The sequence below is a fragment of the Hydra vulgaris genome, chromosome 06 (assembly GCF_038396675.1).
Source record: "Hydra vulgaris chromosome 06, alternate assembly HydraT2T_AEP".
Classification (NCBI taxonomy): Eukaryota; Metazoa; Cnidaria; class Hydrozoa; order Anthoathecata; family Hydridae; genus Hydra; species Hydra vulgaris.
The window spans coordinates 35,911,792-35,925,131 of NC_088925.1; the positions used below are offsets into that span (position 1 = coordinate 35,911,792).

Here is a 13,340-nt window from a genome sequence, read left to right on the forward strand (position 1 = left end):
TTATGCGATTTTAATTAAGTTGCATTGAAAGTTGCATCGATTTTAATTGAGTTGCATTGCATTAAAATATTGGGTCAACAACTTTTAACACTTTTTTTATTTTATATACATTTGGGTAATTTAATAATATTTAAAGGTAAAATAATAATAAAATGCAGTCAAATTAAAATAGTTTAATTTTTGATTTTAATTGTTTAATTTTTGCTTTTTAAAAAGCTTTAAAAAACTTTAAGTGTCACTAAGCAGAGATTTTTTTTTTTTTTTAAGTGTCACTAAGCAGAGGTTTTATATTTTGAATAATAATTCATTTGAATATAATTTAAATATTTCCTTTTTGAATATAATAAATTTAAATTCAAAACATAAATAGAATAAACCTTGTTGCAAAATAATACTCTAAAAGTTCGGCTAAGTACTTTTTTAAGTTTTTTGCCAACTCTATTTGAACCTGACCTAGCTATCAAATATTAGAATCTTAGATTATGGTATGACTAGCCAAAGAAATTTTTTTTTTTTTTAGTTCAACTTTTAATTGTAAGTTAAAAAATAAAAGCAAATATGGAAATAGTAGAAATAAAACTTATTATAAATTTGAAAAAAAAAAGAATTACACATTTTTTGAAACACAATTTCAAATATTAGATTATTTTTTCATTTATTGTATTTATGCACATGGAAGTGGAGATTTATTAACTATATTTTTGTAGGGCAATAATCAGTTAACTGATTCTTGCCCTAACAATAACATGTAATAACTGCATAACAATAATAATAACTAGTAACTAAGTTCATTATAATTATGTAGTAAGTTTAATGAAAAAGAACTTAAATTTGGATGTTCATTCATTGTCCATCTTAGTTTAGAAATGAAAAATTGTTATTTTTAATGAAATATTCATTATACTTTAACTTTTATGAAATCTGTTTTTATAAAAATTTAAAATTTTATAAAATCTTATTTAGGTTGTGAGAAAATATTTGATCTAGGTTTTCTAGTTGACTTTTCTGGAGATGCAAGTGTTTATTTTCCATTATATACTAAAAATTTCATAATTGAAACAGCTCTTCAGTTTGATATATCAGAAAACAAGTCACACTTTGCTTACCTCCCGTATAGTACAATACCTTCCTTGCTTCTACAGAACAATTTGTTTTCAAATCCTGATATAAACAACTTATTACCTGGCGATGTATCCAATCAGCGTGCTTATTTATATAGTGTTGTTATACCAGAACCAGATCCAGATAAATCCATTAAAAAGGGTTAAAAAGATTTTTGTTTAATATATTCATTTTTTTGTTATAAATTTATCAATATTATTTATAAAAGTACTATTTATCTTTTAAGGATCTTCTTTCCTAAACCGTGGACTTGTAGCGGCAAGTACGACTATGTTTGCAGTTGAAAATGGCATGAGACCTGATAAAAGTAAAGCACTTGTGGTAATTTCTAATGGAAAACAAGATGTTCAACAAATACCTAATCCCACAGATATTTCTTTATATGATGCAAGAAGGCTTCTTGAAAACAAAGGTTTTTAATTAAATTCTTGTATTAGAATTAATTTTTTTGGTGTAAATGGGGGTTGGTGTAAATGATTATGTTTCGTACCATGAGTATGTGACACCATCACAATTAGAGCAATCATAAAAGCATAAAGTTTATTTAAGTTTTTAAATAATTTTGAAAAACACATTGAAAAATCAACTTTTCCTAATCCATTATTATTTTGTAAAACTGTCTGTGACAACTTGAATTGATGTTGAATTGAATTGTGAAAAATAACAAAGTTTTTCTTGTTGAAAGCATTTGTTATTTTTACAATGATATTTTTTTATACTTTAATTGTTTAGTTATAAGTCATATATTATAAAAATTATATATTTTTTGGAGTTATTGCCCTATACGGTAAAATGTTCTAAAAAGTCCTAATGGCCAGAGCAGGCATCTAATATCAGATTATTTGATTCTGTAGCAAGCACAACTGTGCCCTGGCTGCTCACATTTTCTTAATTTATTTTAACTTTATTTTATGTTGTTTGAATTATATTTGTTGCACTTTATTAATGAAATTATATATTTAATATATAACTATAATATAGTTTGATAGTCATACAATGAAATATATTGTAAAGAGAAATTATAATACAGTTATATAATTGTACTACTAATGCACTTTATGTTTTTTTGTGTGTGGGAAAAAGATTGATAAAATTAATCGTTTCCTTCAATTTTTTTATTTAACTGCTACAGTTATTTGATGACTTTATTAAACAATTTTTTTTTTAACTTCAATTAATGGAAAATGTTGTAGATTTCCAAAATAAATAAAAAAATGAACAGAAATATCTGGAGTTCTGGAAAAAGTTAAACTATGACCTGATTAATCACCTATTTAATAAGTTTCATTTACATGATCAATATCCCATATTGTGATATTTATATTATATATATATATATATATATATATATATATATATATATATATATATATATATATATATATATATATATATATATATATATATATATATATATATATATACACACACATATATGCATATTATGTATACATCATTGATTTTAAAAGTATTTAAACTTCAAAAAAAGTTTTATTTCTAGGTGTAATAATTGTTGCAGTTGCTATTGGTGATGAAATTAACATTGAAAATCTTAATTTAATTGCATCAGATCCCACTTACATAATAAAAACACAGTATGTGGAACTACAAAGCAAAATAGCTGAGGTCACAAACAAAATCTGTGATTGTAAGTGATTATTTTTAAGATGTAACACTAATAAATCAATGAAAAGATATAGTAGTATATAATAATGAATACATTAATATATTCAAAGGTTGGAATATTTCTTTTATTTCATGGCAAGTTGTTATATAACTTGGTGATATATTTATTATATAGAAAAATATAATCAATTGTTAAAACAGCATGTTTAACAATGGATGTTTAGATTATAGAACAACATACTATATATATAGAACAACATAATATATTATAGAACAAAAGTATATTTAATGTTTGTAAAGATAATAATTGAGGGGAGGTGGGGGTTGAGGAAATAATAAGGGAATGAAATATTATATTTTTATTATTTATATTAAAATTACTGTATAGAATAGTAATTTAAAATTTTAAAAAGTATTCAAAGGGTGCATAATTAGTTATTATGAAAGCTTTAATTTTTTTTAATTTCATATTTAGTAAAAGGCCATTGGGGTACATGGGGCAATTGGACCTCATGCAGTGTTTCGTGTGGTGATGGCATTAAATCAAGAACTAGATCTTGTGTTGATGGGAAAGCTGGGGAAGGTCTCTGTGTGCCTAAAAATGCAGAAAATGATGAAGTTGGCTGCAACTTGGGACCTTGTCCAATAGGTAATTTGCTATATAAAAAACATATCATTTTGCATTTCTTTTTTAAAAGTTGCTATTTTGATTTTTTATTCTGCCAATAAAAACATTAGCTTTAAATTTTGTCTTTAATTTGAAACTTAAATAAAAATAAAAACTGTTATTGCATTACTTATTATATTTTTCTAAATAAAATTGTCTGACAAACTCTAAGTTGAATATTTTTGATGTATGCAGTCTAAGTTGTTCAAACAATACTTTCAAATAAACACTAATTGTGAACACTGATTGGTTGGTTTTAGAGATGCTTAAGTTAACTTTAGGCAATCAAAATATCTTTTAACCAATATGTTTATACTTTTTTAATTGACTTTTTAGTTTATTATAACAAGAGTATAGTAGTATAACAAAAAACACCATAAGGTCTTTCTTACTGCCACAATAAAAACACCACAAATGTCTTAATTACTGCCACAATACAAACACCGCAAAAATTTAATTACTGCTGCAATAAAAACACCACAATAATTTCATTACTGCCACATTTGCAACTTAAGTAAATTAAAGTTAGTGCAAAAATAAAAAAAACAATCAATCAATTATAATTGTTTATAAGTATATTTTTAAATTCTATTTATTAGACTTTTTATAAGATTTATACAAGTGTTGAAGCAAAAAAATTGACTGCTTTGACATTTATTATAAATAACTAACTGTTGTTAGCAAATATAAAAAATCATTTTGTTAAATATGTTTTTTTAAACAGATATACTATCTCAAGTATGTTGGGCTATGTATGTCATAAGAATTTTAGGCTAGTAATACTACTGGGTACTAGCCCAAAATCGGATATACTAAGTACATCAGAAACTTATAATTTAATTAAAATCATTAATTTTTTTCAAGGACCAAGACCACTACAGTTAATTTATCTCTAGCATAAATAGACAACTTTTATTGTTATAATTTTATTTTAATTTTACAAATACTTTACAAAAATTATTGTGTAAAATTTGATTTAATTATTTAAAGTACTTAAAAAAAAAATTTATAACATTGATGACTTATTTTTTAGAATGCAAGACTCAAGTTGATCTGGCTTTTATTGTTGATATGTCTGAAAGTGTCACTAATGTGGAACCAGATAAACAAGAGGCTATTATTAACTTTATTATCAAATTAGCTTTACTGTTTCCGATATCTAAAGACCAAGTGCATTTTTCTTATTTCCCATATGGAACAGAACCAAAACTGGATATACCAGATCAGTTTTTTGAAGGTGCAATGAACAAGTGGACTTTGTCAGACAAACAGAAACAAGAAGAATTTTTAAGAAAAATGATAATTCTAGAGTCAAGAGGTTAATTTTAAAGTTTTTTGTGTTCAAGACAGTATATATAGAATTGAGTATCCAATGTATTTTACAGACAATATTTGAAATTTGGCAATATTTTAAAATCTTACACAAAATATTAAAAACAATTATTGCTCCTTAAAAAAAGAGGTTTTTTTACTTTTTTTTGTCTAAAAAACCTAATTAAATTTAAAACTCAATTGAATCAATTTATGTTTTATAATAATAAAAAGTAATATTTTTAAGGTTTTAGTTATACATGGTCTGCAGCAATCACAGCTCGTGAAACAATATTCACAACACAGAAAGGTATGAGAAGTAATGTTAAAAAAGTTGCTATCTTATTCACTGATGGTGTTTACAATGGAAATCATGACACAAAAAAAGAATGGCAGTATGTGAAGGATCAAGGTCTTCATTATATTAATGTATTTTTTGTTATCATTTTTTCAGCCTTTTGTTTATAATTTATATTATTTGCACAATTTAAATTATTTGTAGGTATCCAAGTTATTGCGATTGGAATAGGAAGTCCAATTAATACTAATAACTTAGAGTTATGGGCATCTAACAAAAACTCAGTTTTTAGTGCAACAACATACCAAGAAGCTGATGCATTCATTTCAACTATTGGAGATAATGTCTGCAAATCATGTAATATTAATACTTTTTTGTTAATAATATTTAAATGTAATTAATATTTTTTTAAATAATTATTTTAAAAGTTATTTAGCTCATTAATTGATTGGTGGTTGCTCTATCAATTAATTCTTATTGTTATTATTTACAAATGTTTATACAGGATATTAAAAACATTAGATAAAATTTCCCGCTATTAATTTTTTCCTGGTATTAATTTTTTCCTGGTTAAAAATTATTTAAATATTATTAGTAATTAAATAAAGAAATGTTAAACAAAATAATCAGTTAAAAGTTTTTATATAGTTTGAAATATTTTAATTGTGTAATCAATATTAATAGGTTATTATATAATAAAGCACCAGTAAAATAAAATGAGTTCTTTGCAAAATTGGTCTTTATTCTAACAATTTATTGATCAAATTATGGATCAGCCAGGTTTTTCATCATACAACTAAATTTTATTGAAGTTTTCTTTTCTATTTAAAATAACTAATTACATTTAAAAAACTAAAAAAAGTTATAAAAATATTTTTAGTGACTAGTTATTGGGGTAGTTGGGGCAATTGGACTTCATGCAGTGTTACTTGTGGTGATGGAGTTAAATCAAGAACTAGAATGTGTGTTGATGGAATAGCTGGTGAAGGCCTTTGTTTACCAAAAAATGCTGAAAAGGAAACAGTGGCCTGCAATTTAGGATCCTGTCCTATAGGTAATGTACTGAAATTGTGTCCAATAGGTAATGTACTGAAATTGTGTCCTATAGGTAATGTACTGAGCTTTTTATAGCTATAAAGAAATATTTTAGGTAGAAGCAGTTATAAATTTTATTTATTTATAGTTACTTGCAGTTATAAATTTTATATATAATATTATGAATATATAACTATCCTTGTTTTATCTTCATAGTTTAAAATTTTTCTCTATCTTATGTTTTCTTGAAAAATTAAAGTACTTAAAAAAAAAAATTTATAAGATTGATGATTTATTTTTTAGAATGCAAGACTCAAGTTGATCTGGCTTTTATTGTTGATATGTCTGAAAGTGTTACTAAGGCGGAACCAGAAAAACCAGATAAACAAGAAGCTATTATTAATTTTATTATCAAATTAGCTTTAATGTTTCCAATATCAAAAGATCAAGTGCATTTTTCTTATTTCCCATATGGAACAGAACCAAAACTGGATATACCAGATCAGTTTTTTGAAGGCGCAATGAACAATTGGACTCTGTCAGACAAACAAAAACAAGAAGAGCTATTAAGAAAAATGATAGTTTTAGAGTCAAGAGGTAAATTGTGTTTATATAAAAGCAACATATTTAAAAATTATTAAAGCAAACTATAAAAAAATTAAAAATCATTCTTTAAAAAATAAATGTTTCTTTTTCTTCTTTTTTTGTAAATTTAAAGAACCTGGAATCTAATGTCAATTAAATTTATGTTTTATAATAACAAAAAGTAATATTTTTAAGGTTATAGTTATACATGGTCTGCAGCAATCACAGCTCGTAAAACAATATTCACAACACAGAAAGGTATGAGAGGTAATGTTAAAAAAGTTGCTATCTTATTCACTGATGGTGTTTACTATGGAAATGAAGACACACAAAAAGAATGGCAGTATGTGAAGGATCAAGGTATAATTTTATGTTTGTTTTTATTAATGTGTTTCAATAATTGCAAACGTCATTATATTACATTTATTTACCATTTATTACCGTTTATTACCATTTATTTATTTATTTTTTATCGTTTATATTATATATTGTTTACCATTTATTACCGTTAAGTTTTAAGTTATATTTCTCATATTTATATACTGATGTTTTTTAAGTTTAAAACAGAATTTTCATTAAGATTATTATTTTACTGTATTCACCTAAAAGCAAGGAGGCATTTCTTTTTTACTTTACTTTTTACCATAATAACAATAACCTAAACAAAATTTTTACAAACAAGACTGCTGCATGGAGAAACAGGTTGAACAAGAGGAAGTAGTGGGAATTTTCTTGTATGTAGGCTAGGGAAAGTGGTGGGAATCAAACTATTTCTTGCATATGAAGCAACCTATTATTAAAACATTTATGTTTTTACTTTTTTTCCTGTTATTGATTTTATTTTCAGGTATCCAAGTAATTGCAATTGGAATAGGGAGTCAAATTAATATTAGTAACCTAGAACTGTGGGCATCAAGCAAAAACTTTGTTTTTAATGCAACAACATATGAAGAAGCTGATGCTTTTATTTCATCTGTTAGTGAGAATGTGTGCAAACCATGTAATATTAAATTTTTTTTTAATAGTGTTAAAAAATAAATATATTAGCTATTTTTTTATGATTTTTTTTTTTTTGTAGTATTAAATGAACCATCTTCTACTGTTGTTAAAGCAATAATTGAGCCTAATTCTACACCCAGTCCATTGTTATGCCAACGAAAGCTTAATATACTACTGGTAATTGATGCATCATCAAGTTTAATCAATATTTGGGAAGAGATAAAACAATTTATTGCTAACTTTATAAATCAGTTTGATTTTGGCCAAGTTGCTTTTGCAGCAGTACAGTATGCATCCTCTGCAACAACTGCATTTGAGTTCTTATCAGACAGACAAGCAGTATTAGATGCAGTTGGTAAGTTTTAAGTATTTTATCATTATCATATTTTATTTATCATATTTTATTTATTTATTTTATTTATTTATCATGGTCTGCTTATAATCTTTTTTTTAATTTTTTTAATCATTTGTTTTTTATAACATAAGTTTAAAATCGTAAGGCATAGATAGAGATAGATGGGATGTAATCAAATAAATATAAAAAAAGCATAACCTGAAAAAAAAAGGAAAACTTAAGTTAAAACAAATTTTCAAAATAAGAAATATTATTTTTAAATAGTTATCTTTTTCTTAACTAAAAAAAGTTAGAAACAATACACAAGCGCTACAAAAGTTAAGCAACTTTTTAAAAAAGTTAGATGATTATAAAGCAGCTTTTCAAAAAAGTTGATTATAAAACAAAAAATTGTTGTTATTATAACAACTAAAAAATACCTAATATTAAAAAAAAAAGAAACAAATCAGCATGTATACTATATTTGGATCCCAATAATTACGCAAGCAACTTGCGTATTATTGGGATAATTAATGTCTTCTTTTTTTATATATATTTCCAAAGTGAATTTGTTTATATTAACAACAAACATTAATCAATGATATATTGACTATTTTGTAAATAATGACCTTTCGCTATCTTTTGCTAAGCTCCAGGTTTGAGAAAACCTTGGTTTTTAGAGGCAAAGAACTGGACCGAAGAACTTATTTACAACATCCTAATCAGTGTTGTTTTAACAATTAAAATTGCTATGAAGATAGCAAAACAAATGGTAATGGTATGATGGTGCTAAGTCAAGGCTTAAGGGTCAAGTGGCATTAGTTCTTATTTGAGCTCTGGTAATTTTTGGCGGGTTAGCGAAGAAGTGTGGGGTCTTCATTTACTATCACCTGTTATGAATATTTTAGGAAAAGGGGTTATTTAGGTTATGATTCAACAAAAAGTTGCATATGTTAATGCATTTGGTGAAGTGAATTTCCTTTAATTTGCAAGGAACATCCTGTTTGTTATTGTTTATGTAACTAAGCTGTTGTAAGTAAATGGTTGAGATCTTCTCTGCTATCTTTTGAGTTGTTATGGTTTCTGTTAACACTTTTATTTTTTTTGCCATCATTAGTGGTTGGACAGTGTGTATTGCATCATATTAAAATCTCCAGAGCAAAAGCAAGCAAACCAATGCTGACACTGGTGTTCAGTCCCCACCATAAACGTTACATAATTTCTTGCACTGTCTTTTCACTCTTTTTGAAGTCAAACAACAAAATTTGCCAATAATCCTTGCTTTAATTGTCCAACTTATTTTTTAACAAATATTTATTTTTACTTATGATGCTCAATTTTTTAAATATATTTCTTAAAATAATAATTATTTTATTTTTATTGGTGTGAATTATTCACACCATGAAAAATGAAATAATGATTTTGTATAATTATATGAAATAATTATTTTATTTATTGGTGTGAATTATTCACACCATGAAAAAAAACTTTAACATTACCTATATCAATTTTTTTGATGTTTATTTAAGAAAAAATTTTTAATAATGGATATTGTTAGTTAGATATTTTCATTTATTATTATTATTTTGACAGTTAAATTTTTTAAAGTTTAATTGTTTTTTTTATTATTATTAAAAGAAATAATCATGCAATGTGTTATTTACTGTTAAGGATTATTTTGTTTAGAGTGGTTCCATTTGTTAAAAGTTTTACTTTAATAATAATGGTACATTAAGCTAAAAAAAACTTGTGAAAATGAAAAACAACATTTAATAGTTATTAAAATATTTAAAGTGTTTCCAATATTTCATTGATGATTGCGGTGGAAAGCAGCTTAAAAATTTTTTCCAAAGAACTACTTTTCCATTCATTAGTCCAGGCATCAACTTCCTTCCCCAGTGGATAATCAAGGAAAATGTTGTTTCAAAAGACTACTTTATTTAGTAGGCTTTTTTTTTACAATATTTACTGTATATCTATGGATTGCAATAGACACTGAGTACCTTCACATTTAACTCCTAGCCAGAAACACTCCTAGCAAGAACATGTGCAGACATTGTTTCTTGGTTGCTAATCAGGCTTTGATCAAGAGCTGCAGCAACTTCTGAAACAACAACAAATTGACTGTAAGTCTGTACACACTTTCATCCAGCATACTTAATGTAGTAAGAAACAATTCATACTGAACTATTTAAATTTTTTCTTAGCATATCTTCTTTTCTTGTTTCAATCTTTTTTTTCTATCATTTTCTGTTTCCTTTTCATTTTTTTTCTTGACAATGCAATCTTTGTCTAGCCCAAGCAAATTTTCTTCTTGTCAATGCACCCTTTGAAGATTGAGTATATTTTGATCTCCTTTGATTTTCATTGACTGCATTGTGCCCTAATGGGCAAATTTTTCATCTTTTGAAGGCTGTGTAAATATAGTAGGTGCCCAAATTATTAGTTACACTAGTGAAAATTATCATATTAACCATGTTAACCATATTAAGCTGTTTTACTCCTTTTATTAAATATTTATATTAATATTTATATTAATATTTATATTAATATTTATATTAATATTTATATTAATATTTTTATTAATATTTTTATTAATATTTTTATTAATATTTATATTAATATTTATATTAATATTTATATTAATATTGATATTAATATTTATATTAATATTGATATTAATATTTATATTAATATTTATTTTAATATTTATATTAATATTTGTAACTGAGTTGTTGATACTATTTTATACTGATTCTTGTTTGTTGTTGTTTATTAGCTCTTTGACTATATGGATTTTACTATTTGACTATATAGGATTTTTACTGTCTTCACAACACAGTCTTAGTTATACTTTTTTTCTTCACTGTTTCTAACAAAAGAATCATTATTGCGAATTAAGAGTTATCTGAGAAACACACCTGAAAAATATATATATTACTATAAAAATTTAAATGAATGTCTTAATCAGTCACATGTTTCTATAGACAATTAAATAAGTATTTATTTTTTAATTAAATTTTTCCAATCTTCATAAGATCTCAGTGTTGTTTAGCCCAATTTTAAATATTTTGATTTTGTTGTTGGAGTATTTGAACCTTAGTTCTGTTATATGTTTGAAATTATTATTTGAAATATTGTTTGAAATTATTATACCTGCTTCTTTTATGATTTTAGTAAATATACTTTTGTACTTTTGATTTGGTTTTCGACACAAGTGCCTCTCTGCATAGTACTTTTTTATCAAGTTTAGCTTTGATTCTGTTAAATATCATCATATAAACATAAATTAAATTTGAGATATTTTTTAAAGTGTGGTTTAGATGCAATAATAAAGCAGAAATTTTTTAAATGAAACAAATTATAAATTTTTTTCTACCTATTTTTAGACACCCAAAGTTCAAATATTTATATTTTCTATTTAAATATATATTCTGAATAATACTAAAATTGGAAAAAGCACAGAATGGTTATCACTGTTAAGTTTTAGAATAAAAATGCTAACTAAAAAAAATTAAAAATGTTAAATATTTTATCTTACATTAAAATTTAGAAATTTCTGAATATTTTAATATAAAGTATATTTACCATAAAAACATGTTTCTTTTTTAAAATTTATTTTGTTTTCATTAAAAAAAAAAAAAAAAATAAAGTAAAATGGTAAAAACAGCAACAAGTATTTAAACCATTCCTAATTTAAAAAAAATCCTTATCTATAATGTTATGCTTTTTTAATTTTAGAATTTAATTTTTTTTTATCTAAAAACTAAATTTAATTCTTATTCATTATTAAGTTTCCTGAATTATCTATTTTAGCTATTTTTATAAACTTTATTTCTTAAATCTCTATAAAATTTTATTCTTTTGATACCCGGTCAGATATACTTTTATAGAAAGTATATCTGCCTTTTTTTTACTTTAACATTTACAATATTGTAACTAAAAGATTGTGAACAAAAATAATTCATAAAAACTGACAATTTTGTCCAAAATTTTTTTTACGGTAGTTTGTTTTTAAGATGGTTGTTCATTTTGTAGAACTTTAATAAAGTATTTTGTTTGGTAAAACTACATAAAATTTTCATCAGATAAAAAAATATTCAAATATTATTTTAAAATAGTTTTTATAATACAAAAAAACATGGATGCTCATTTTATCGAAAAATTCTCATTTCAGCAAAAATGAAAACTCTGAATGAAACAAGTGCTATTGGTGTTGCGCTAAAGTTTGTTTACAGTAACATGCTAAAGACTTTTAAAGAAGATGTTTCTTATGTTGTTTTGCTTCTTACATATGGAAAATCTAGTATGTTTTTTTTTTCTTTTCTTTTTACTCTGTATAGATATTGATATATTTTTTTTATACATTATAATTTTTAAAAATTCTTATTTAACTCAGCTGTGGATGGCAAAACACTTTATAAAGCAGCAAAACCAATTAGGCAATCAGGCATATATGTTGTAGCAGTTGCTTTTGGACAGTCAAATTTCTCTGAACTTTTGAACATAACAAGAAATAAGAATGCAATATTTCAAATCACTGATATAGCAAAACATAGAAGTTATGTGCAACCTTTGACAAACAATGTTTGTAATTGTAAGTTTTAACGAATATATAAGTCAATATAAGAATAAATAAGAACTCATATTCTATTAACAAGATCAAGAAGATTTAAAAAATTAAAAACAAGTTGATTAGATTTCACTATTTTTAATTATTTTTTTCTTCTATTTGTTTTAGCACCATTAGTAAAATCTGGTTGGGTTGAAGGTAAAATTTTTATTGTTTGTATTAAATTTATGCACAAAATTGTACATAAACAAAATGTTATTTCCTACATTACATATGAATACAAGAAAGTTAGTCTTGTAAATATAGAAAAATTTCTCTGAAAACAAAACAAAAAATAAGTAGCAAGCTTTAACTCAAAAATTTTTTTGATTAAACATATTATATAACAGGTGTTCAATATAAATCAGTGAAAGTTATAAATTGTTATTATTTTCAAAGTTTTTGATCTACAAATTAAACATAAATATACTTGTATAGAGAATTTATTACTTTAACATTTTATTAAAGGAATAAATCCTTATTTATTATTTATTATAATTATTAAGGTTATTAGTTTAATCAATATTAAACTTTTTTTATCAGTCTTTTATTTCAATGTATTTTTCCAATTCAAAGATGAGTTTAATCAGCTAGATCTTTTATGAGGTCAACATTTTTGAGGTTTTATCCTAATACGAAGTTGTTTAAGATTTTTTGCTTGCTCGTTTTTTTCATTCAGAATACTATAAAAATCTTTATTTTATTAGAGTAAAATTATTGTATTGTGCTGTGAGCCAAAGTAAATTAGGAC

General features: G+C 24.3%; 1 protein-coding gene across 2 annotated transcripts in view; it reads left to right on the forward strand.

Moving 5' to 3' along the window:
* LOC100208856 (uncharacterized) overlaps positions 1-13,340 on the forward strand; it is a 123,833-nt gene that overhangs the window by 94,082 nt on the left and 16,411 nt on the right. For both annotated transcript variants that reach the window (XM_065799988.1, XM_065799987.1), the window contains exons 52-66: positions 964-1,263; positions 1,349-1,534; positions 2,624-2,770; positions 3,224-3,397; positions 4,449-4,733; positions 4,974-5,138; positions 5,229-5,381; positions 5,905-6,078; positions 6,363-6,656; positions 6,840-7,004; positions 7,492-7,644; positions 7,723-7,998; positions 12,155-12,283; positions 12,377-12,574; positions 12,719-12,748. In XM_065799988.1, coding sequence (XP_065656060.1) covers positions 964-1,263; positions 1,349-1,534; positions 2,624-2,770; positions 3,224-3,397; positions 4,449-4,733; positions 4,974-5,138; positions 5,229-5,381; positions 5,905-6,078; positions 6,363-6,656; positions 6,840-7,004; positions 7,492-7,644; positions 7,723-7,998; positions 12,155-12,283; positions 12,377-12,574; positions 12,719-12,748 — 2,829 coding nt within the window. The remainder of the gene's footprint in view (positions 1-963; positions 1,264-1,348; positions 1,535-2,623; positions 2,771-3,223; positions 3,398-4,448; positions 4,734-4,973; positions 5,139-5,228; positions 5,382-5,904; positions 6,079-6,362; positions 6,657-6,839; positions 7,005-7,491; positions 7,645-7,722; positions 7,999-12,154; positions 12,284-12,376; positions 12,575-12,718; positions 12,749-13,340) is intronic.